This window comes from Psammomys obesus, unplaced genomic scaffold, assembly GCF_907164565.1.
Source record: "Psammomys obesus unplaced genomic scaffold, mPsaObe1.curated_primary_1811, whole genome shotgun sequence".
In the NCBI taxonomy this organism is placed as follows: Eukaryota; Metazoa; Chordata; class Mammalia; order Rodentia; family Muridae; genus Psammomys; species Psammomys obesus.
The window spans coordinates 33513563-33537190 of record NW_026596069.1 but is presented as its reverse complement, the minus strand read 5'-3'; the positions used below and the strand labels follow the sequence as shown (position 1 = coordinate 33537190).

Sequence of the window (23628 nt, the reverse complement as noted above, 5' to 3'; positions counted from 1 at the left end):
GGTAATGATTTCTGTCTGCATGTGGCCTTTTGACATGCAAGCTAGTGAACATATTCCAGGTACAAATTGTTCTTTGCCATGAGCTCTTCTGCAGGTCTCCAAGCAGACAATTACTCCATTCTCCTCAGAATGGCTCAAGGACAGAGCTGAAGGCTGGCTTGCTTCAAAGCCTGGCTGATCTCCTGCTCTCCCTCTTTCTCTCCCTCCCTCCCTCCCTCTGGCTTTAGCATTTGTGTTGAAAGGTAAAACTACAAAACCACCTCAGCTGCCCTGCTCTCAGCTCCCCTGCTCTCCCACTCCGCACACCTGCCTGCAGGGGTAGCAGCGTTCCCGTTCCTGCGTATAGAAGATCGAGTGATGTTTTCCTGTCAAACAGGCAGGTTCAGTCCCAGCAGGGACAATGGCCATCCCAGACGTTTGGCCACCCCTCACTTCTCTGAAAGATGCTTTTACTTGACAGTGTACTACCTGGGGGTCAAATTCTGAAATCCACTGGAAAGAACATACCCTGTAACCAGCGTTTCCCAGAAATCACTCACAAGTCAGTCCGGAAAAAGAAACAAAGCACATTCAATGGGCATTATTATTTCAAGCCTGTAGAGCTACAGGACAGCCATTTGAATCTTACCAGATCTAATCTTTGAGAGAAATGGTGAGGACAAGGTAAGTGCCAGATACCCTGTTTGAGCTGGAATTTCAATGGCATAAGAGGGACAGTCCTAAAAGTTACACTTCACAGCAGAGCATGGTGTTACATGTCTTTAATCCCAGCACTTGGGAGGCAGAGGCAAATGATCTCTGTGAGTTTGAGGCCAGCCTGGTCTACAAAGTGAGTTCCAAGACAGTCAGGGCTACAAAGAGAAATCCTGTCTCAAGAAACAAAAGGCAAACAAACAAAAAGTTAGACTTTACCTTTCATTTGTGATCCCTTCTTGAAAAAACTGTGTGGAAAAAAAATGGAGAAGGAGGAGATCATTAAGACCCAGTTATGAATCAGAACGCTTCAGAGTATGGCTGTCATTTTGTTTAGAGGGAAGCGTAGCACCCAGACAGATCAATCTTCCCAAAAAGCATCCTGCCGTCTGGGGAGTGTGGCTCAGTTGGCAGAGTGGTTAGGGTTCTTGAAGCCCTGTGTTCAAGCTTCAGCACTGTGCAAAAGGGGTGTGGTGTCATGCACCTGTAATCCTGTCACCTGGGGGGAGGGGAGGCATGAAGAACATGAGTTTGAGGCCAGCCTGGGCTACATAAAAAACCCTATATCGAACACAAGACAAGCCCTTCCCTTTGTTTTGAGACAAGATCTTTCTATGAAGGCCTGGCTAGCCTGGAACTCACTATGTAAACCAGGCTGGCCTTGAAATCACAGATATCATTTGCCTCTGCCTCAAGTGCTGGAATCAAAAATGCATGCTCTTCTATATCTGTCTTCCATTTTTTTTTTTTATATCAATTCCTGGATGAGTTTCTAGGCTGCCAGCCTGCCCTGCACATTTCACACTTGCCAGCCTTCCCAAATGTATGAGCTAAGTCTTTAAAATCCATGTCATATTAGTTCTGTTTCCAGGGGAAATTATGACCAGTGCAATGATATTTATGTACCAGAGTAATAAAGTCTTTTTAAATTTGTTCTCCTTTCCCAGGGCTAAAACTTGAACCCGGGCCTTGAATGTGCTAGATAAAGGTTTATGGTTGAGTCATCTCTATGCCTTATGGGTTTTTGTTTGCTTGTTTGTTTGTTTGTTTGTCTCACTGGTAGCTCTCTGGTGTAGAACTCACTATGAAGATCAGGCTGGCCTGGAACTCATACAGCTCTATCTCTGTCTCTTGAGTGCTGGGACTAAGGACATGCATGGCCCTCCTGGCTTCCCCTTTTTAATATTAGAATTTTAAATTGAAAATTTAGAACTGTTCAATACCAGTGAGCCGGCTTCCTGTCCCTTGTGTGTTTGAACTCAGTAGGCGGACAACAATCATAATTTTGATCCCTGTTCCCCCAAATGTTGGAAAAGTGGGTTGACAGATTGCCTGAGGCTGTTCACAGAAGCCTCAGATTTTCACCAGCTGGGGTCACAGGGTTCAGATTCTCACTCATATCTTAAACAATGACCTTCTAGGAGTAAGTTTTGAGAACAGAATGTGGAGAAGTCAATAATGCTAATAGCCTATTGGGCAGACAGGCTGTCTAAATAAAAGGGTTAAGAAAGAACACACCTACCACTGAACACCTCCTACGGAAAATTACAACATTAACTGTGAGAATATAGGTGGTATAACCCGTAAACCCAAAGTTAATGTATAATGGCATACATTGGTTTGTTCATTTGGTTGTTTCTTTTTGCCTTCATTCCTTCTTTTGTTCATTCATTCATTCATTTGTTCGTTCGTTCCTTCCCTCCCTCCCTCCTTCTCTCTCTCTCTCTCTCTCTCTCTCTCTCTCTCTCTCATCAATGCCTTACTCTGTTGCCCAGGCTGTCTAGAACTCACCATGTAACCTAGGCTGGCCTGGAACTATGAAGGAAGCCTTGGCTCCCTAGTGCTGGGCTTGCAGTCACAAGCCAACCACAACACACACACACACACACACACACACACACACACACACACACACACTTATAAAAACTTATTTTTAATCACATGAACATTGTGAGTCTATGGGTAGTTGTAAAAAGGGTGTGCTGGGATGGTCCTTTGAAAGAGTGGTATGTACTTTTAACTGATGAGCCAGCTTTCTAGCCCTTACATATATATATTTTAATGCCCTACAAAATGAAATTATTTCTCTGTGCCAGGCCCAAGAGTGTTTGTTCTATGTTTTATAAGAGAGATCTTATCTGTGTGGCATGCAGACTAGATATGGCTTCCTCAGAAGCCTGTCCTCCCCAAACCCATTAGAGAACAATCAGCACTGACTCCTTTGAACTTTCTGGTTTTAAATACCTGAAGGACCACTGATGCAAGCAAGATAAATTCCGAGAGAGCCAAACTTTTAATTTCAGAGCAAAGAGTCAAGAAATTATAGATGAATTGTAGTCCAGGCCCGGGCCTCTTTCTCTTGGTGACCTTGAGAGAATGTGGCTAGCTATTGACCTAGCCTGTTTGTGCTTTCTTCTCCCCCAACAGCTGGATGACCTTCTGCATCCTTCTGGCAATGGGTGTGGTTCTGTGGCACAGCTTTGGCCCCAGTCTGCCCACTATGTCCGTGCTCCATGTGTGGCCCTCCATGCTCTCCTCTGGGCAATAACCTGGGGAATTCTATGTTGAGGACAGGAACCACAACATGGAAGACACCTGTGTCTCTGCATTGCCACCTAGCAAGGGTTGTGATGGAAAGAAGCGAGGGCTTTAGCAAAAAGAACGATTAGGATTTGAGTCAGCTCTTGAGGACCAAATATTGTTTTGATTGAAGAAAGCGGGAGTCAGGACTTACTGCAGAGAGAACAGCGTAAAGAAGGGTGTTGACATGATTGAGTTTGGGTTTGTCTACTGCTGAAAAGCTAAGGTGGTTTATGTGTAATTCATGAGGTATAGGTATGGGAGATGGCAAAGCTGGCGAGATTAGTGCCATCCATAGAAGCCTCTCAAGGCAAAGTGGAGTTTACCTGTATCTGGGTGCGCAGTAAGGAATCAGACAGTGACAGAATCAGAGTGCAGCTCAGAAAGACTGGCTTTGTGGTGAAGTAGTGTAAACTATTAGAGAAGAGGCCAAAGACTGAAACCCACAAGTTACGCTACTCCACAGTCTGAGAGAAGGAAATTGCATGAACTACGTGTGGTTATAAGAGAGCACAGCTGGAAAGATGCAGTAAACTGAATGAAAGGCTTGGCATTTGAGGAGAGCTTGAAAACTCCAACTTTGTTAGAGTTCCAATTGACTTTGGAATCTGCAGATGAGGTAAACAGATAAAAGTTTCTTTTACAACATCTGTTTACTCTCTAGATCAAACAGTTCTCCCTTGGTCTCCTGAGTGATCAGGATACCCAAATTTATAGATTCTCAACCATTATACAAAAAGTATAACATTTATCCCTCATACTTTGTCAAGTAGATTCTTTGAGTTGAAAACTTTCTCTTTATGCCGGCAGGTCTTGAACTCCTGGGTTCATTCAAGTGATCTCTCTTCAGTCTTCTGGCTGGACAGTCACATGATGCTGTGCATGGCCCTCCTTAAAGCATCTCAGCATTACCTCACAACGCCTAATGCAGCAAATGCTATGGGGATGGCTGTCATGATAGTAGTACCCTAAAGGAGTAATAAGAATGCTGGTCGTGCTTAGTGTGCACGCAGCCGCCGTGGGTCTAACTATGCAGCACACTGCCTGCTGTTGCCCAGGTTAGCAGATGTGGAATCCAGAGACATGTGTCTGCCTTGCCCTCACCATTAGGTACCAGCTTTCTAGCCCCTCTGATGGGCTACAAATTTCACCGCAACGAAGTTCATGGGTCCATCAAGAAGAAAAAGGATAAATAACGGGCACAGCTCTTACAGAAATTTTCATCCAGAACATGGCTTCTTTGACAAGAGATCACACCCAAAGACCTTCTAGGTCTGTGTGATACAGCTGGAATACAAACATGCCTTTAATCCAGAAAACAGTAGCAAGCAAATCTGAGTTCAAGGCCAGCCTGGTATACAGCAAGTTTCAGGTAAAGAAAAGCTTAGGTTCAGGCATGGTGGTACATGCCTTTAGACCCAGACAATGAAGGTAAATAGAGTTTGTAGAAGGAAGCACCTGTGTTTGAAAGTGATGCTTAATTGATTGGCAGAAAAGGTGAAAAATCAGAGAAAGATTTGACAGAAAAGGATACACCCAACTCTCTCAAGGAAAGAGAAGAAAGGAAGCTACTTAATGGGCAATGCAGAAAGAGAGGAGGCAATTTTATTGAGAGAGTTTTACAGAGTGAGGTTGAATGAGAGAACAAGCTAGACACAGGTTTAGGCAGAATGAACCAGAGAATGAGAAGAAGACAGAAGATTAGAGCAGATTGCTGGAGTTAGTCTGAGGCCAAGCAGAGCATTCAGAGGCCAAGAGAAAAGCCAGATAGAATAAGCCAGCTGGGAGAGGAGTTTGAACCAGAACAGCTGAGTTGTACCTGCCAGCCCAGAGCTCATAAGAACAAGAAATGCTGAGCTTCTTAAGCAGTAAGTCTCAGAGACTGAAAACATTCTAGGCCTAGGTTAGATTGTATGGAGGCCAGAAGCTTCCAGGACTAGGCCTAGGTTAGCGGACAGAGGCAATGAGTCTCTGACAACAACTGAAGCGGGTGAATAAAAGTTCCTTTTATAACATTTGTTTAATGAAATATTACTATTTAAGTAAAATGAAGTGGAGACAAGATGTTTAAATTCTCTGAGCAATAAAGTTAGTGAAATCATGGATCTTGCTTGATTTTCAAACAGATTCTAGACTGAAGGGGAGCTATTCCTTATACATAGCCACACTAAAAAAAAAAAAGGAAGTTGAGACTCAACTGGTGAGAAGCCACCAATTAATTAACTTACGTGATAAGGGGTTTTCCATGGCTACCATAGCATGTAATCAAGGAGTTTTACTATCAAAAAGTCTTTCTACTATTTTTTTGTTGCAGGGCTTTGAATATTGTTTAACACTAAGAAAATAAAAAAGAAACAAATTATTGGTAGAAAAATAAATTGTCCTGGGTGAAATGAATACATCCTGTGTGAGTTTATTCACATAAAGATCAGAGCAGGCCCCTGTACAGATGTAGCCCACGACAGTTCAGTCTCCTAGTGGGTTCCATAGTAATGGGAACAGGGACTGTCTCTGGCATGAACTGATTGGCCTGCTCTTTGATCACCTCCCCCTGAGGGGGGAGCAGCCTTACCAGGCCACAGAGGAAGACAATGCAGCCACTCCTAATGAGACCTAACAGACTAGGATCAGAAGGAAAGAAAAGACCTCCCCTACTAGTGGACTTGGGGAGGGGCATGTGTGGAGAAGGAGGAGGAAGGGAGGGATTGGGAAGGGAGGAGTGAGGGAACCACAGGGGGGATACAAAGTAAATAAAGTGTAATTAAAAAAAATTTAAAAATATAAATGAAATAAAAGAAAAAAAAAAGATCAGAGCAGGCATGTGAATCTATAATAAGGAAACAAGACAACCCCAAAAGGACTTTCTCTGAGAGTTGAAGGTGGGTGAGACCGGAATGGGGAAAGACACTGGAAAGGGAAATGAAGTGATAGACAGAGGTTAGGTTACAAAGATGTATGCTTCTGTCAAAATTTGTGAAAATACACTTAAGATGTTAAGTAAATCTTCCAAAAAGCAAACAAGACTGAACCACTGTTAATGATATGGAAGAATAACTGATGCATAGAGCTAACTTTGAAATGAGGCAAAATATAAGTTGGGCTGGGTGGGAGTGGCGGTGTATGCCTTTGATCTCAGCACTTAGGAGGCAAAGGTGGGTGATGTCTGTGAGTTTGAGGCCAGCCTGATCAGCAAGGTCAGAATAGCCAGAACTACATAACAGAGAAACCATGTCTCAAAATACACATGTGCGTGCACGCATGCACACACACACACACACACACAATGTATATATGAATGTATATATTATATAATATTTAATATGAACTATTAAGCATATTTATTATAGTTATTAAATGCATTATATACATATACTACATTTAGTACATATATGTATATATAATATATATATGATAGATGGATGGAGACAAATATGTGATAAGGCAGAGAGAGGAAGGGTCAATGGTAGAATATAGATGTTGGATAAACAAGAACTCACACAAGCCCTTCAATTGTTACTAAATGCTAGAAAGAAATTTCCCAGTCTTAGCAAGAGTTAGAGGCCTGGCAGGGGCAAGCCACCATCCTGGGACACTGCCAACCAAAAGGAACTCTTAGTTTCTCCATGCTTGATTGAGTTATTCTCCCCTTTAAAGCAGATTAGAACCATATACTGAAGAAGGGGCTGTCTCAGGCAGGATCTCTTCTCTGAATGATTTTGGTGCGGACACTGTAGGAAATCTCCCTGCAGCTTGTCCTGAGGTTGGAACCTGTTTACACATCCCTGTAGACTGTTTCTTCAGGGTAGTGTGTCCTGTGGCTCAGGGTGGAAGACTAGCAACCTAAAACTGCCTCTGAGAACCCTGTTTTGTCTTACTAAGTACCAGGTCATTTGAAATACCACATACCAATCTAATTCCTTCTCCATTTTTGTTCCAAGAAGAAAGCGGTTGGACAGAAATGTCAATGTATTCTTGGAGAAACACGTGCGGTCTCCAGGGGAACGGAAAGGGCAGGCGCTGATCATTAGAAACACTGTCTAGCAGCGCCTGTCTCAGGAATGGCGAGACTGCAGTCCACTGCAGGCGTCTCTCCTGTTTGCCCAGAGGCTCCACTGCGAGTGAAAAGCATTTTTACAAGAAAGTCTCTAACTCTATTCCTGCTACTCATTTACTTATGCATTTGTTTTTTCCTCCATGACCCAGCTGGAATATCCTTAGTCACAAGGTTCAATCTTTCAGAGGTAATTATATTTTTAATCGTTTCAGCAGCTGGCCAGCCACATGTAACCTCACAAAGTCATCTTACTTAATCAGGCTATGTGCTAAGCTGATTTTTATTTAGTAACTGTTAATTAATTAGTCAATCATTCTATCTGTCTTTCGATCATTGATCTATCTATGTGCTTGTAACTATTATTTACTTATTTAATTTTAAAATTTATGTGTCTGTGTGTGCTACCCATGTACGGGTGCCTGCAGGGGCCAGAAGTGGATGTCAGATATCCTGGAGCTGGAGCTCCAGGCAATTGTGAGCCCCAAGCTGCTGGGAAAAGAACTAGAGTTGTCTGTGGTCGACCAGCACATGCTCTTGACCACCAAGCCTTCTCTCGAGCCCATCATTTATACAACTAAAAAACTATTAGAATACAATTTGTTAAGGGACACCCATCATTAGCTTTGTTTACCATGTATCTGAGTTACTTACAAAATACTTTCATATGGATTTTATTATATATTTAAGAAGTGAAAATCTTTAGTTTCAAAATCAGCAATAAATCTAATTCGCACAACCTTATCTCCTTCCATATTACCTGGTGGCTTATACCTTGCATGATTTTTTGTATTGCTTCCTTTGAAAGTCCTGGGAATGAGGGATAGTGACGAACCCCCGCCCTCACACTGACCCCTCTTCAGGGGACAAGTGCCTTCTAGATCAGTAGCAAGAAATCAGGCAGCTTCCAGGTGCCTGGCATCGCCCACAGGTGAGCTCCTCTCTGCCAGTCCTCGGCATTCTAGCCTCAGAATCGTCTAGGGTGTTTATTTAAAAGGCAGAGTCTGGGACCCATCCCCGATGCAGGTGTAATGGGAACCTTTTGATGGCTCTCTCATAAGAAAGCGGGTTTTACGTAATTCCAACCGCAAAGAAGCATCCATACCTGGTGTGTTTAGAACACACATGCACATCGTTGCTCACCTCTTTGCTTTAAATTCTCACCTTACAGTGTCGTTCAGAAGTCATCCTGGAAAAGCGAGACTGCACTCCTGTGAAGAGCAGGGCGGCCACTGCAGGAAAAAGCCCGATGTTTCCTGAGAGTTGGTGTGAGGTTAAGTATGACCGCAGCTGTTTTTGGCTGAATAAAGACAGAGTGAGTTCATATAGTCTCATGTGGCATGTACAGAGTAATAGGGGCTGGCCCTTGTGAAGAAGTGTGACTTTTTATTAAGATTAAAGGGGAATGATCTGAGGCTGGGGAGGGGACTAGGTAAAATGCTTGCAGTGTCGATGTGAGCGCTGAGCGCCGAGTTCAGATCCTCAGTACCCACCTGCATGGCTGGCACATGGCCTACAACCCCAACAGTGGGAGGCAGGGACAGGAGGATCCTGGCAGCTTGCTGGCCAGCCAGCACAGCCTTATTGGGGAGCCCCAGGTGTGGGAACCCTCATCCAACCCTCCCCACTTGTCTAAAGTGCCAACATTTAATTTTTGAAGCTTTTCCTGGTGTTTTTCTCAAAACACTTGACATTTCTTCATTATTTTATCTTAGCTTACATCCACTATGGGCCAGGCAGCCACTCACCACATAATGACTGTCTATATAGTTTACTGTTGAAGAAACAGCATTTTAATTTCCATTCTTGTATTCCATTTCCCAAAATTGATTGCTGAATTGTGACTGACAGACTCTTTATATTTGCTTTGTCTTGACAGAACTTTCCAAATGCTCCAGATCTGTCATCCACCCATTGTTACTTTTTTACTGTTTTGTTTCTTAAGCCAGCTACAAAGCTGGCATCCTGCATTTTGAGTCACATTTCCTAGATCCTAGGCTACTACCTTCTTTTGGCTTGTAAAACCCTTCATCTTGCTTGGGCACCTCCTCTACCAGCTTTTTAAGAAATAATATATGAAGTGGACCCACACACATTTGTCTTTATTTGATGGAGTGTAAATTTATTAGTTGAAAATAACTTGAAGGCACTTTTCCATTGATCCCCCCTTCTTCCTTTAAAGACATCTCAAACTCAATGAAGCTAAAATCAAATTCAGTCTACCAGAAACCTCTACTTCTAATGCTCAAACATATCACACTTTTTGATATGCACAATCTCTGGTGTAAGCTGCTATCACCCCCCTTCCCCTCAGTCTCTGATTTATATTTCAAGCAAGTTTCTGGGCTGTATGTACACTTTTTTTCTTTAAATGTAAAAAGTAGAGGAAACATGGAATTGCTTAAGTATTTAGTATTTTTTTCCATTCATGTTAGCACCTTTTTGTTGCAAACACTTGGGACTCGGGCAGCTGGAGGGTGTTCAGTTTACAGAGCAACAAGTTGGCAAGTTGGCACATCCCTCAATCAATGATTGGAGTCTACACACTCCAGCTTTCTTCCCTCAACTTCCCAGCTCTATCAGCTTGCCAGTGGAAACCTGCTTAAGATTCACCTCTACTGAAATGTTTCAGAATATGCTTTGAAGAGAACTCACCATAAAACAGTATTATAGTCATTTCCTTCATTTCCTTGAAATCTAGAGAGATTTCCAGGCTGCTGTTAGCTTTTCATTATTACATGTCCAAGGTTTTCTCCTGGCCTTTATCCACTGTGAAACTGCTGTGTAAATGAAGCAGTGTAAATGTGTGCGTCCTCATCCTCAGGAAATATCACGAGCACTTAAGTCTGATCATGGCAAGAATGTCACCTGCAATTCCTCCCTGCACCCATTTCCCTCCTTTCCAGAGGAAGGCTACCTCTGCAGGTATTTATTGGGCACTTTGACTTCTTCTTTAAACAACTTGTTTCTTTTTGTGACCTAATCACCAAGTCCTACAAATTCCGGATACTGGTAGCTTTCAGGTCATGTTCACTGCAAGAAAGCACCATTGTTTCCTTTTGATGTACAGCTTTTATGTAGAATTGATCCTTTTCTTCTGTGGGGTCTAGCCCCGCTCCCTTGATGGAAGATCCTTTTTGCTCTTGATATTCTATACTCTCATTTTCCTGTTTGAAAACAAAGGCTGTGACTTAACAGCTTAAATAATTTTGCATAGTTTTCAAAAATCCTAATCATAGAACAGACTTAAACAGAAAATAACACTAAGTCTGATATTGTCAACTATTTATAATATGTATTACTCTTAGACATTCTAATACTAGATTTTTTTGTTTCATTAGTTTGTTTTTTTTTTACTTAAACATTTCTTGTATCCTTTTCAAGTACTGCAAAACATTTTACAGATAGAGTAACTATTCATTTCTTTGACATTTAAGCTCTTTCCAAATTTAAAGAAAATGCTCTAACAGTTACCTTCCCTTTGGATTCTTTGTTTGTTTGTGATATGTGTAGTATTTGGGTGTTTACATGTGTGCTTGGATATGGAGACCATAGGCTAATGTGCGCTGCTGTCTTCTATTGGGTACTTACTAATAGGGTCAGTCTGGCTTGCTAATAAACTGCCAGTCTCTTCCCTACCGTACCATTGCTGGGGTTACAAACATATGACACTGTACTTGGTTGGCTCTTTACATGAGCACCAGGGACCCAAATCTTTGCATAACACTCTTCCTGGAGAGACATGAGCAAATGTCTACTAATCCAAGATATGGAAGCCCAAAGGAATTTAACTTGGTGAACCAATGAGTTTTATTGGCATTACTTACAGAAGCAGAAATGACTCAAAGACAGTTGTATCACCAAAAGCCCATGCCAGCATGGATGACAGCTCATGAAATCTGGAACCTGCAGTTTATTATAGAACCAACAAACAGCTCAACAGACTGGAGCGTCCTTTCCAGGTCGTTCAGTAGGCCTGAGCCTCTTCAGACAGCTCTGTTGGTCTGTCTTTCCCAGGAGGTTCAGCCGGTCTTCTAGACAGCTCAGCTTGTCTCAGAGTCTACTATATCTGGTCAGTTTTAAGAACTTAAGGCCTTTTGAGTTGTATACTTCCTGAGCTTAAGGAATTTCCCAGCAGGATGGATGGTGTCACCTCCCCTTAAAATATCCTCTTGTTTAATCTCCTCTATAACATCTTGTGTCAAAACAGTTTCCTTCCAAGACGGAAGGCTTTATTTAATCTTAGACGGATCTGCTATACAACAGAAACTTGGATTTCCATGCTTTATAGGGACTAACTCAGCTGTCTTTCTGGCTCCTTGAGTTCATCTCTTCGTTCATGATCATCAGGTAGTATTTCTGGGTTCAAACCTATAGAATATTGTGAATTTAATTTGACCACTATCTTACATTTAAAAGATTATATCAATGGTATGGGTTAACCAAAACTAAAGATATGTAAGAAAACAAAGCAGGCCACTGATTTGTAAGGTAATTATAATCAAAGAAAAAAGTCTACACGGAAGTACCCTACATACTGGCGGACAATGGCTATTAAATGAAGACATGCCATTTCTCTTGGTTTCCCACCATTGCTGGATGGGAGGTCCCTACTGTTGATGGCAGAACACATTTTGGTTGCAAGACATAGAGAAATCAATCTGGAACTGACTTGCAAACATCCTCCTTACTGGATAGCTTTCACAGTGCCAGAGGTGCTATGCATATCACTGTGGAGAAGAGTCATTAACAGACTTACCTAGTGGTGGGCCTTGCACATTACAGTATCACTCTACTAGTACAACAGCAGCATGGCTGTGACAGCGGTAACCAACTGTCAGCAAAGAGACCCATAACTGATCAAGATGCAGAAAAACAAGAGGCTCTGCATGTTCATACCAACACCCCTGTCTAAGGCTCAGGAAGGAATGAGGAAGAAGTCGTGGAAAGAATGTAAGGTCTGAAGGATGGGGAGGAGCGCTGTATACAGAGTGCCGCCTTCTTCTTTTTTTTTTTTTTTTTTTTTTTTGAGTGCCGCCTTCTAAACAGAACATGGCCATTGCACTCACAAGCCCACAGCAGCTATGGTCATCTGCAGATCAAACCAGCACAGAAGGAAGAGAGGCTCACAGGCTGTACCCATAGCTGAAGAGCTATTGGCAGCCAAAGGCTGCCACGCATGTGTGCTCGCATGCGCACGCAGGTGTGGCCACCAGCAGGTTGCCCATACTCCAGTGGATGGCCTACACCATTCCAGTGGGTTAATGAGAAAGAAAGAAGATATGAAGGCGGTAGAGGGAGTAGTGGGCGGGATTTGGATCTGCTATGATTAAGACACACTGTAAACACATAGGATATTGTCAAGTAAAAGACACAAAAATATTCTTAAAAAAAGATATTAATTTACAAGGCAGGGCAGAAAATACTTTTTCTTTGACCCTGCTGAGATGATAGGAAAGGCATTTTAATTCTCATTTTTGTAAAGTTTACTTTCTAACTTATCAATTTTCATTTCAAGTAATATTCATTCTCAATTCATTATCTCTGAGCTCTTAACAGTAGCTATTATGCCTATTAATTTTTTTTTTTTTGTAGAAAGCAGCCTATTCTTGTTCTGTCACTGCAATATCCCTTGGAATCTCACTGAAGATGAAAAACAGAAAATTTAAATGTTTCAGACCTTACATAATCTTCCACCTGCTCCCATCTCTATGAAACACAAAGGAGTTTTCAATATACCGATTTTCTGTCTGCTTGAACAGAACTTTGCTGAGAGTGTGATGTGCACAGAATAATTCAGTCTCTACTTTGATCTAATTTTCTTTTAAAGTCTGAGTTCCAGCTCTGCTGCTTAAAACCTATTTCCGCCCTTTGGACTTATCTGTCTGGCTCCTTTCTCTGAGGCCTGTATCAGCTCATGCTCCCAGGAGCTTTCCGCCTTTGGGGTCTCTTGTACACACACTACCTTATGCATCTCCTGGGGAGCCACTTGAGGCCTCATGGGAGGGCATTGAGACCTTTACAGCAATCGATATTTCTTAAAGCATATTTAATATAACCTAGTTAGATTGATGGGTAATGAAAACATATTTAGAATTATATAGGGGCTGGGGAGGATGGCTCAGCAGTACAGCATTTGCCCAGCATTCACAGGGCCATAGGTTCCACCTCCAGAACCACAGAGCAAAAACTTCCTCCCAACTACCCTTCTCTAAAGAAATAACTACTCATGAAACACATAATTTTAGGAGAAAAGCAGTAGAACTTGAAGCCAAGCAGAAAGCATCTGTTAGTCTTTTTTTTCATACACTTCAAACTTATACTTGATGCCTCTTTCCTCCTGGATCTCAGAGAGGACACCTGGGTACCTGAAAATGGAAAAGATTGATGATTCGATTCAGTATCCACTGATAACACAGCATTGGCCCTCCTGACTTTCACCCTAGGGCATAAACACTGTGGTTCCCGCCTTCACAGTGGCAGGCTCCTCCTAACATCATATCCACAGCACATGGCAATAGAAGAAAACCAACAAACTATGTAAAGCTAGAAAACGCAAAGTCCTATACCTTCTCCTTTATTTCTGATACATATTTTTTTTCCTCAAAAATGACCCCTAGTTTCTATTTCTTTGTATCTTTCCACTCTACCAATGAACTACTAGGCAATTTCTTAGGAACCTTTTGCAAGTTATGGTTGAAATTACATTTCTAAGGAAAGAAAAACAAATTATCTGTAGCTGCTAAAAACTGAAGTTGTATGCCTGGTTTCTGTGGCTCTCCTAACCTGGCAACACGTGGCATTCTGTGACTGCTTCACTAGAACCGCAGTACACCTGATCTCTCCATCCCTGAACTCTCACTTAGGTCTCTGCTTGGACCCTCTGGACACCTAGCCTCCCAGTGAGCATCCCCACATCCCTCCGATGTTGATAATGCCTCACTATTGTACAGGCTTCAGCCAGTGTTACAACAGAGGGGGCCAGGAGCTGCTATTTTCATCCTTGGTTCTCTGTGTACACCAGCTTGGCAATCAAGGCAATCAAGCCTTCTTCAGAGTACAATGTTTGACATGGTAAGTATTACACAAATAGTTCCTTCTATGTTAGGTATTACTCCAAACTCACTGTTGGCAAGGATGCCTCAGAAAACTTTAAAATGGCTTGTGATACATAATGCACTGATGAGAATAACAGACACTAGTTATAATACGGAAAAATTCATGTCAAAATAAGAAGCTCTTCTATTTGCCAACCATTTTCTAGCCTCTCACTGTTCACTGTTTGTAGTACTCCTGCCTTTTAAAACTGATTTTCCTAGGCCAGTTTTCAACTATTATGAATTTTTCAGAATGAGGCAAGAAAGTTCACATTTGCACATTTTTTTTTGTGTGTAAATTCAGCATAAAGACTGTCAATCATTAAGAGGAAGCAGAGCACCGAGAGGTTCTTTCTCAAGCCAAGAGTCATATAATCCGATAAGGGACCTGCTGAATATGCTTAGTAGCCATGGTATTAATGGCCAGTAGGCTGTGAAACTAAAATTGAACTGTCTTTAAATTCAGTTTCTTTTCCTCTGTTATCTTTTGGTCTTTTAAGTAATGGTTAATAACTACAATCACGATTCTAAACTTTTTTGGTTTGAGACAGGATCTTATTCTGTAACTTAGGCTGTCTTTGAACTTGCAGGCTCCTGAGTGCTGAGATTACAGTTGTGAATCCCCCACCCCCCCGCCAGCTTAACCCCAAGCAAACACTTCCTGAGAACTATACTTGGACTGTGTGCGTGTGGTCTATGTACATGTTCCTGTGTGTACCCACTGGGAGCCACAGCTATTTTCCAAACTCTATCTGCCAACCATCTGCATTGCAGGTACGTTTAACAACTAAACCATCTTCCTAGGCCAGGACTTGTACTCTAGAGTTCACACAGGAATTGGTGTTCTACCTATTCTTAGGCTCCACCCACACTTCCTCCTATTTAGGATCTTCAAGCATAAACAGCAGCTCTGGAATAACAAAGGACTATAGCAATCCAGAGATGATCCAATAGAAGCTCTCAAAGACAAACAGAATTCTCGAAACAGTTTTCCATAAGAAAACAAACGGCAACTAAAGTAAAATGGGTACTGCAGCAGCAGAACAGGCTCTAGTGGAGAATTTGGGCAAGCATGCCACCAACGTGAAAAGTCAAGAGATAGTCCGATCAGAAGACAACGCACCACCATCTAAAATCTACCCCATGGTGTTCCTTGATGAGGACATGGGCCCTGGCTCTGGAATTCTGCCAACTCTGCCGTGGTGTCGGGGGAGCTTATCTAAGGTAGCATGTGTTAAAAGCCTGGTCCTGGTGCTGATGTGGGAGGTGGAGGCCTTTAAGTGGGACCTAGGTTAATGGGACTAGAAGGGACTAGGATATTCCAATCTCTCTCCTGACTCCAAGTGTGATTGCTCCCTCCAGGACTGCTTTTCATGTGAGCCATCTGCAATGAGGTCTTCTTCACCAGCAGCCGTGCTGAGACTACAGCCAGCCTGCCTCAGGAATTCTGTTACAGTAAAAAGAAACATGGACTAGCATAGCTTCCAAAGACTCCCCCAACCTTTTTTTCTGACCTAATTAAACAGATTACTGCTGCTATAAAAATTTTGGGCCTGCTGGTTTGGCTGAGGCCTCATGAAGTTTGAGACAGAAAATTTCATTCCAGGCAAGATCTTTGAGAACAGAGCTGTATGGGATGGGCTGGCATGGTGCTGCTAAGGAACAATCACACGGGCAAGGACTTAAGGGAAAAGAGACTGATGCATGGTAAAACCACCAGTTCATTCATGAACTTCTGATCTTAGCCTCTGGGCATGTAATACTTCATCCATTTTCTAATTCATTCACTACTCACAGTAGTCCTTGCTTTTATCTTTATTTCAGTACAGTAGTGATTGAAGAAAAAACAAACCAAAACACAAAACACTAAGTAGTATGGTGTTAATAACTGTTTGAATGGAAACCTGTATAAACCTAAGAGAAATAGATGCAGCTAATGGAGACAGAGGTGCTCAAAAGGAGTGCTGATGAGCACTCACTCACCCACAGAGCAAACCGTAGGCGCTGTGCCTCGGGTGAGTTTCCAACGCTGTGGAGGTGGACAGGAGGTGCTTGGGGTTTGCTGGCCAGAGCCTCCTGAGTGAATTCCAGGCAAGGAGAGGCCAGTCTCAAAGACGGCAGTTTTTCTGAGGATGACACCTGAGGCTGTCCTCTGACCTCTATGCATCACTCACACACACACACACACACACACACACACACACACACACACACACACAATCTTACACCCCTTAACTCCAAGGTTCATGGATCACTGTGGCAGAGGGGTTAGAAAGATTGTAAGAGGCAGAGGCAGTTACAGAACAGTTAGTTTCTGGACGTAAGAGGGCTGTTGCATATATGAGCTCACTGTCTTGACTGCATGTACTAGACCTGTACAAGATCTAAGCATGGGTAGGACAGGAAGCCAAGAAGCCCCACCCCAACCTAAGGAGCTAGTGACAACTGATGGCCAACGGAGGAGGAGGAGTCATTTTCCTTCAGGGATTTGGCCTCTAAGAGGGCACCCATGAGAGGCAGGTGACCCCAGTCATGCACATCCTGGCTACACTAAGTAGACTCAGTGTGGTAACAAAGCAAAACAAAACATGAAGTTGTGAGGGAATAGTTGTGTGGGGGGATAGCAGAGGAATTAGAAAAGATGAAATGGGGTATGGATTTGATCATTTACTTTTTAAAAACATAAATTAAACACACATGTAAATAAACACACGCATGTAAACTTAATGGGGAACGATGGGAAAATGAAGATGAGTGGAGAATGATTAAAGCTCATTTCTGGACACTAGTGAGCATGAGAAGTTCTCCAGTGTATAGAGGCTCAGAGACAGAGGTCCAGGATTGAGCAATTCTACTACCTTCTAGACAGAGATTGGGCTGGCTACTTTTTATGTCAATTTAATACAAGGCCGGAACATCTGGGAAGGAGGGATCTCAATCAAGAAAATGTTCCCATCAAATTGGCTTGTATTATCTGTATGATAATTGATATGAGTAGACCCAGCCCATTGTAGGTGGTGGTGTTCATGGATAGGTCCTGTGGTGTATAAGAAAGCAGGCTGAAAGCAAGTCAGTAAGCAGCATCAGTTCCTGCCTCCATGTCCAGCCCTGACTTTTTTCCATCATGGACTGTTACCTGGAAGCAGAAGATGAAATCAACTTATTATCCTATGTTGCTTTTGGTCATGAAGTTTTTTAACACAGGGGTAGACACTTATTGTCCGGAGGTTTCCTTTTATCTAGTCTTAAAGGAAGACAGACCTATTTCAGGCCTCTCCCCTGGAAATCCCCTCTCTCCGTGTTAAGGAGCTGTTGTGATGTTAGTGCAGTCAGAGAATAGGTGGCTATCAAATGCCGCAATGAAGCAGGCATTTTGTTTGTGTGGAGTGTCATTTAGAATGTCCCCAGCACAGCAATGGTCTTGTCCTGTCTGCATCTGCTCACCACACACCCCTGTGATGGGAAAGAGCCAGCCCGCGTCCCTCAGCCTTTCAAAGCGCAGGGGCTAGCACTCCCTACTCACCCTGCAGGTCAGCACCGCCTGGCCTTAAGACCAGCTGAACACGCACAGTCATACTACATCAGTGGCTCTTAGGGACACAAATGCAAAAATACTTAATAAAATGGTAGCAAATCGCCTCTACCAACAAATAAAAAATACCACATACAATTACCAAGTAAAATTGACCTTGGATATGCAAGATTAGTTTAATATGAAAACCAATCATGTAATATACAGTGTCAAATGGTTCAGAAAAACCATGTGGCAAAATCCAACAGTCCTTCATAACTAAAGCACTTAATGAACTAAAAATTAAAGGGATCTTCCTCAGTGTAATAGTCACATGCTTTCCTGCTGGGACCATGAACAAGATAAGTGAGATATTTGCTCTAATTTCCTCTTCACCCTGCTGGAGGTTCTGGACCAGATAATTACGCAAGAGAAAGAAATGACAAACATCTGACTAAAACTGCAGAAGTAAAACTGCAGAAGACACTAAACATGTTCTTACTTGCATCTCTATTTCATTATACTACTGCTAAGAATGTACTAACATCTATAACTATTAATTCTAGCTTTAGAGTTACAGGGTACCAGATGAGTATGTTATACAACTATCAACAAATACATACAACTATTAAACTCCAATTACTGAAGTTGCCAGACATTAGATAAAGTAATCTGTAGTTTTATATACTACTATGAGTAGTCTGAAAACAAAACAATAACGTCAAAAGGAATGAAACAACTCGTGGTACAAGACACTGAATGCTGTAAAGCATTACTTACCAGAAGAAAGTAAACATCTACTCAAGTGAAAAACTCCAACATGCTCAAGGTTTAGGACTTCATACTGTTTAGAGACAGTTCTCTTCAGAGAGCTCTATGAACATAATATCAATGAGAATCCCAGCTTGCTTTCTATCAGAACTTTGCATACTGATTAAAACTTATATGGAAATCCAAGGGACCCAGAACAGTAAAAAGCAATCTTGAAACAGACCAAAGTGGAAAGGTTTATGCTTCCTGATTACAAGTTAGAATTCATGATGGCTATATGGAGTAAGCCAAGAGAACTAGCTAAATAATTCTAGCCCCTTAGAAAGCAGGTGGTCACCTTTGGCTAGTTAGTGAGTTCCAGTCCAGCCTGGACCACACGAGACCCAGTCAAAACCAAAACAAGACCATGTAGTAATAGCATAATGATCCACACAGATCAATGGAAAAGAAATGAGAGCCAGAAAAATACTTTCACATTTATAATCAACTGAAATTGTGATGACGTATATGACTAAATGTAAGCAGAGCAGGACCCTGAGCTACTTAGTCTCAGGTGAATGTCATGATATGTGCCTCTGTTAGCAAAGGTGGTGTTTTGCTTTTTAAAAGTCAGGGATGCACAGTGGCATTTACGTTGTCAAGGATCCAAGGGTCAGAGCCTTGGAGAAAAGTTTTGATTAAAACCAGGAAGCAGGCATTTAAACGAAGCTGATTATATAGCACTCTGTTCTATGGCTAGTAGCAAAAAAAAAAAAAAAAAAAAGAAATGAGAAGGAAGAACTGAGATTTATATTCACATAATGTGAGAATTCACAATTTGAGTAGAATAAAAAATACACAGGGTGTGATTTTCACATAAGCATTTTATGAAATGACCAATCACAGTTTTCAGTTTAAGCCATCACGTTAAGAGCCTAAGCAAAGCCTGCACTTTTGGGGACATTGGTTCTTGTGATTTTCGGCTTATTTAGAATTAAGAGCCCAAGGAAATCACTAAATTTAGAATTTATGTGATCAAAGACTGTCATTCCACAGAGTAACAAGACTGTTATTCTAACACTTGACCACCCATTTATCCAGACTAAATTGTTAATGTTTCTTTAGGGGACGTGTAAAAAACAAATTCACACTCAAAGGATAATTACTAGACAGTTGAGACTATCTGAAAACAAGAGTAAGAACTGCTCTCAAAGTATTATCAATCACCTTTGTCTTTTACTTTTGATAGTTAATAGTTTAAAATGCTTTTAACCTAAAATGCTCCAAGGTTTCTAAACCAGGGAGCTTCCTGCTGGAATCACAAGGGTAGCCTTTCTTCTGCATTTTCACCACTGTGGCCACCTTAACTTATGACCTATCATCCTTCACCCAAATCCAGATTCCCTCTGGTTCCCCTCTAGTGCATTAGCCACAGCAGCTGGGACAATGTCCCTGCCTGAAAATCCTCTCAGCCAGTACCTGACCTGACTTAGTTCTTCCTGGCTCAGGAACAGGCCAACTTCATTCTTGCCTCGGGCTCCACACTCCTGTTTCTGGCCCGCTCTTCCTGCTCTTGTGTGGCTGCCTCTTGACATCTTGATCTCAGTGTAGCTGCCTCAGTGTAGTGAGGGTCCCTCACACTGCAGAATCCACCAAGCCACTGTTTCATGCTTGTCACTTGCACCCCTTCCCCCAATCACTTCAAAGATGTTGTCTCCAGGGTAAGCAGCAGTATCAGCAGGCACAATTTTCACAGTGCCTAAGACAGGCCCGGTTCCCCTAGAATGAACTAGTGACGACTGTTAGATGTCACTAAAATCATTAAAGTCCAAATGTTTCCAAGTCTATTAAAATATTTTTCTAAAAGCTCCTATAATGTATCTTTTTTAGGGACACAAACAAACCTCTATTCCAGATAGGGCACTGGCAAAGAATGGTTCTACAAGTCTAGCTTAGTGAACTAGTGAGCTTATTTGCGTGACTTACGGGAATATTTAGTCAGTCACATGACTGAAAGGCAGCCATGAAAAGCTCACACTAGTAGGTGCCAGCATGTAAAATACGCATCCCTGGAGGCCCTGGAGGCCCTGCAGGGCTGGCACGCAGCTCAGTAGGTCAGTCTCTTCTCCCCAGCAGCTGTCATCACTCATGGCCTTGAGGGAGGGCCTTGTTACTTACTCCTAAGCTTGAGGAACTTCCTGTACCTTGTAAACGGAATTTACTTCCTGAGTCTTAAACCTTTTTTTCCTTCCTCTAGGTCATGTTTCAGTTCAGAAGAAACAGCTACGTAACACCAGCTGAAGAAAGTTTCTTAAAGACAAGAAAACTGGAGAGCCCTGTAACTCATCTGTGTGGTTTATGTTAAGATCCTGAGTATAAAATTAAAAAGCATACATCTTGTGAAAAAAGACACTACATTCTTATGCCATAGAACATGGAGAAATCTGGCTGACACTCAATTAGAAACTTCATTCCTGTTGGTTATCATTCACAGTGCTTGAAGGTGATATACATGGTATCAGAAAGCATCAGTATTACCGACCTTGAACTCTGTGAGGTACAATGACAACCCGCCTGCAAGACAGGCCCACTGGTTCAAAGGTGGCACGAATGTTATGGAAGTAACCAACTGTTCAACTGCTTTCTTTCTTTTCTCCCTCCCTTCCTTCGTCCCTCCCTTCGTCCCTCCGTCCCTTCCTTCTTTCCTTGACTCACCAGTGAGATGGTACCTCTACCTGACACTGTCAATGATGCCAAAAATTGAAGCTACATAGATCATGAACCCTAGGGGAAGACCTGCTACTATTATTCTGCTAAATTAACACAGTAAAAAAAAAAAAAAAAAAAAAAAGACTTTCCATAGCATACTGCTATACTCATAGATGCTCAGTTCTCACCAGAGAAGTTTCTTCCTGCAGTTGATGGCAATCAGCACAGAAACCCACAGATAGTCAACATGTAGATAATAAGAGACTTTGGAATACTCAGCCCTAAATGTGATGTCTACATCACACATACTCCTTCCCTTAAGTCTCAGTGATGTACATAGAAAAGGGAGTAGGAAGACTTTAAGAGCCAGAGGTGGTGGGTGATTTCAGTGTTTTCCAGATACAATAGGACACATATACCTCACATGACTGTGACAGTATGCACAAGACCTGCACAAGCTCAAGACAAGCAAAATCCTAGCATGGGGAGTGGGAATTGAGTACAAATCCCACCCTTAACCAAGGAGCTCTTAGCAACTGATAGCTCTGGGAGAGGGGAAGTTAGTTTTCTTCAATAGAGTAGTGTTTCATCAACTGTTCTCCAGGGAAGGACCCATGTTCCAGGGTTCAGCCAGTGCATACTGGACTCACATTCTTTTTATTTTTGTTCTTAAAGAGAGAGAGGACATGATCTGGAAGAAGGCGGGGAAGGGGAATGAATATGATTCAAATACATTGTATGAAAATTTCAAATAAATAAAAACATTTAAAAAATATTTTTCTATATACACATTGCCACTTCAAGTCTGAAAAAAGTTATTCTTCTCTGTACTTTTTTTCCTTTTTTTATTATTAGTTTCTTTTATCTAATAGTTATGGGTTCTGTTGTAATATGTTAAGTTTCATACATATATAATCCCTTGTTTTTCTGTAATTAGTCCCTAAAGTGCTCCTGACTAATTAATAATTTTATACTTACTCTGGGAGAAGTTTATATTTTCCCAAATCAATTTCTGGAAAAAACGTGTCACTTTCAAATTCCTGCATGATCCTTGTCACAAAGAGTCTGAGATGGCCTGGCTGATTCATGGCTTCCTGTAAAACAAAACAGAAGGTGTCACTTTCCTTAATCTGTGTTGAAAGACAAGGAGACTAGAAGATTCTTTTTTCAGTTAAGTTTATACTAAGGATTACATGCATGTTTTCTGTTGCTCAAACTTACTATATATGAAATATTTTGAAAAAATTTGTTCACATTATTTTAAACAATGTATGTATTATAGATCTTTGTGTGTGTTTGTGCAAGTGAGTACAGGTATCTCTGGAGGGCAGAGGAGCAGGAGCTACAGGTCATTGTGAGGCCTCTGAAAATACAGCACGTGCTCTTAACCACCGAGCTATCTCTCCAGCCCCCTCACACTTACTAAACCCTCTACTGGAAGGCCCCCGGTGCCCTGAAAACAGCACTGGTCATAATTAGTAGTTAAGAAAATAAGCTGGCCTCGTTTAAATTCTTTTTAATGTGAGCACTCAGTTAGGCTGTGCTCCTTTGGGGGCTTGTCCCTCGTTACTAGTTGCTCTTCCAGCCATGATTCTGCGTCTGTATGTAAAGCTGAATGAGACTGTCACTGCTGGAATCATGGCAACACTCTCCACCGTTTCTCTACATACCTTATTTGTGTGCTTGTGAGTGCGCAGGCCAGAAGAGGCTACTGAGTCACTCAGAGTTGGAGCCAAAGAAGTTTACAGGATGACCACTTGTTACGTAGGTGCTTGGATCTGAATCTTGGTCTTCACAATTGGACAGCAAGAGCTCTTAACTGCTAAGCTGCGTCTCCTGCCCCATCAGTGCACCTTCACTGCCCTGACCTTACCTAAAGCCCCCATTCCTCTGTGAGCAGCGCAATCATCTTACCTCTTGCCAATAATAGTGCTCAGTCTGTTCTGGTCAATGACTTCTCTAAACACTGTCTAAAATGTACCTTGAAAATTTCTATAAACTAAATTGCCTTGGAAAAAATAGCTTATATTTTTAATGGAAAGGATGACTCCTAAGTGCAGAATCAGGAGAGAATTAATAACTATTAATCCTCAAGCACATAAAGAAAAAAAATTTCATATATACATACAATTTCAAGTTGTTACTCTTAACTTCCAAATATGAGCACAGAACACATTTCCTTCAAGTATTTCAGCTCATGTCAAATCATTCATCATCACCGCTGCAATCAAGTAAGT

At 41.9% G+C, this 23628-nt stretch overlaps 1 protein-coding gene across 4 annotated transcripts in view; it reads right to left on the bottom strand.

The window, feature by feature from the left end:
* The window catches only part of Dhfr (dihydrofolate reductase), a 36527-nt gene that overhangs the window by 814 nt on the left and 12085 nt on the right, over nucleotides 1-23628 (bottom strand). For 2 of the 4 annotated variants that reach the window (XM_055625655.1, XM_055625657.1), the window contains 2 exons: nucleotides 22370-22485; nucleotides 11111-13692 (listed from right to left, as the gene is read on the bottom strand). In XM_055625655.1, coding sequence (XP_055481630.1) covers nucleotides 13614-13692; nucleotides 22370-22485 — 195 coding nt within the window. In that variant the 3' untranslated portion in view covers nucleotides 11111-13613. Of the gene's footprint in view, nucleotides 1-912; nucleotides 942-8488; nucleotides 8625-11110; nucleotides 13693-15187; nucleotides 18807-22369; nucleotides 22486-23628 lie in introns of those variants that run through there. The other 2 variants (XM_055625654.1, XM_055625656.1) reach the window with 2 other exon arrangements.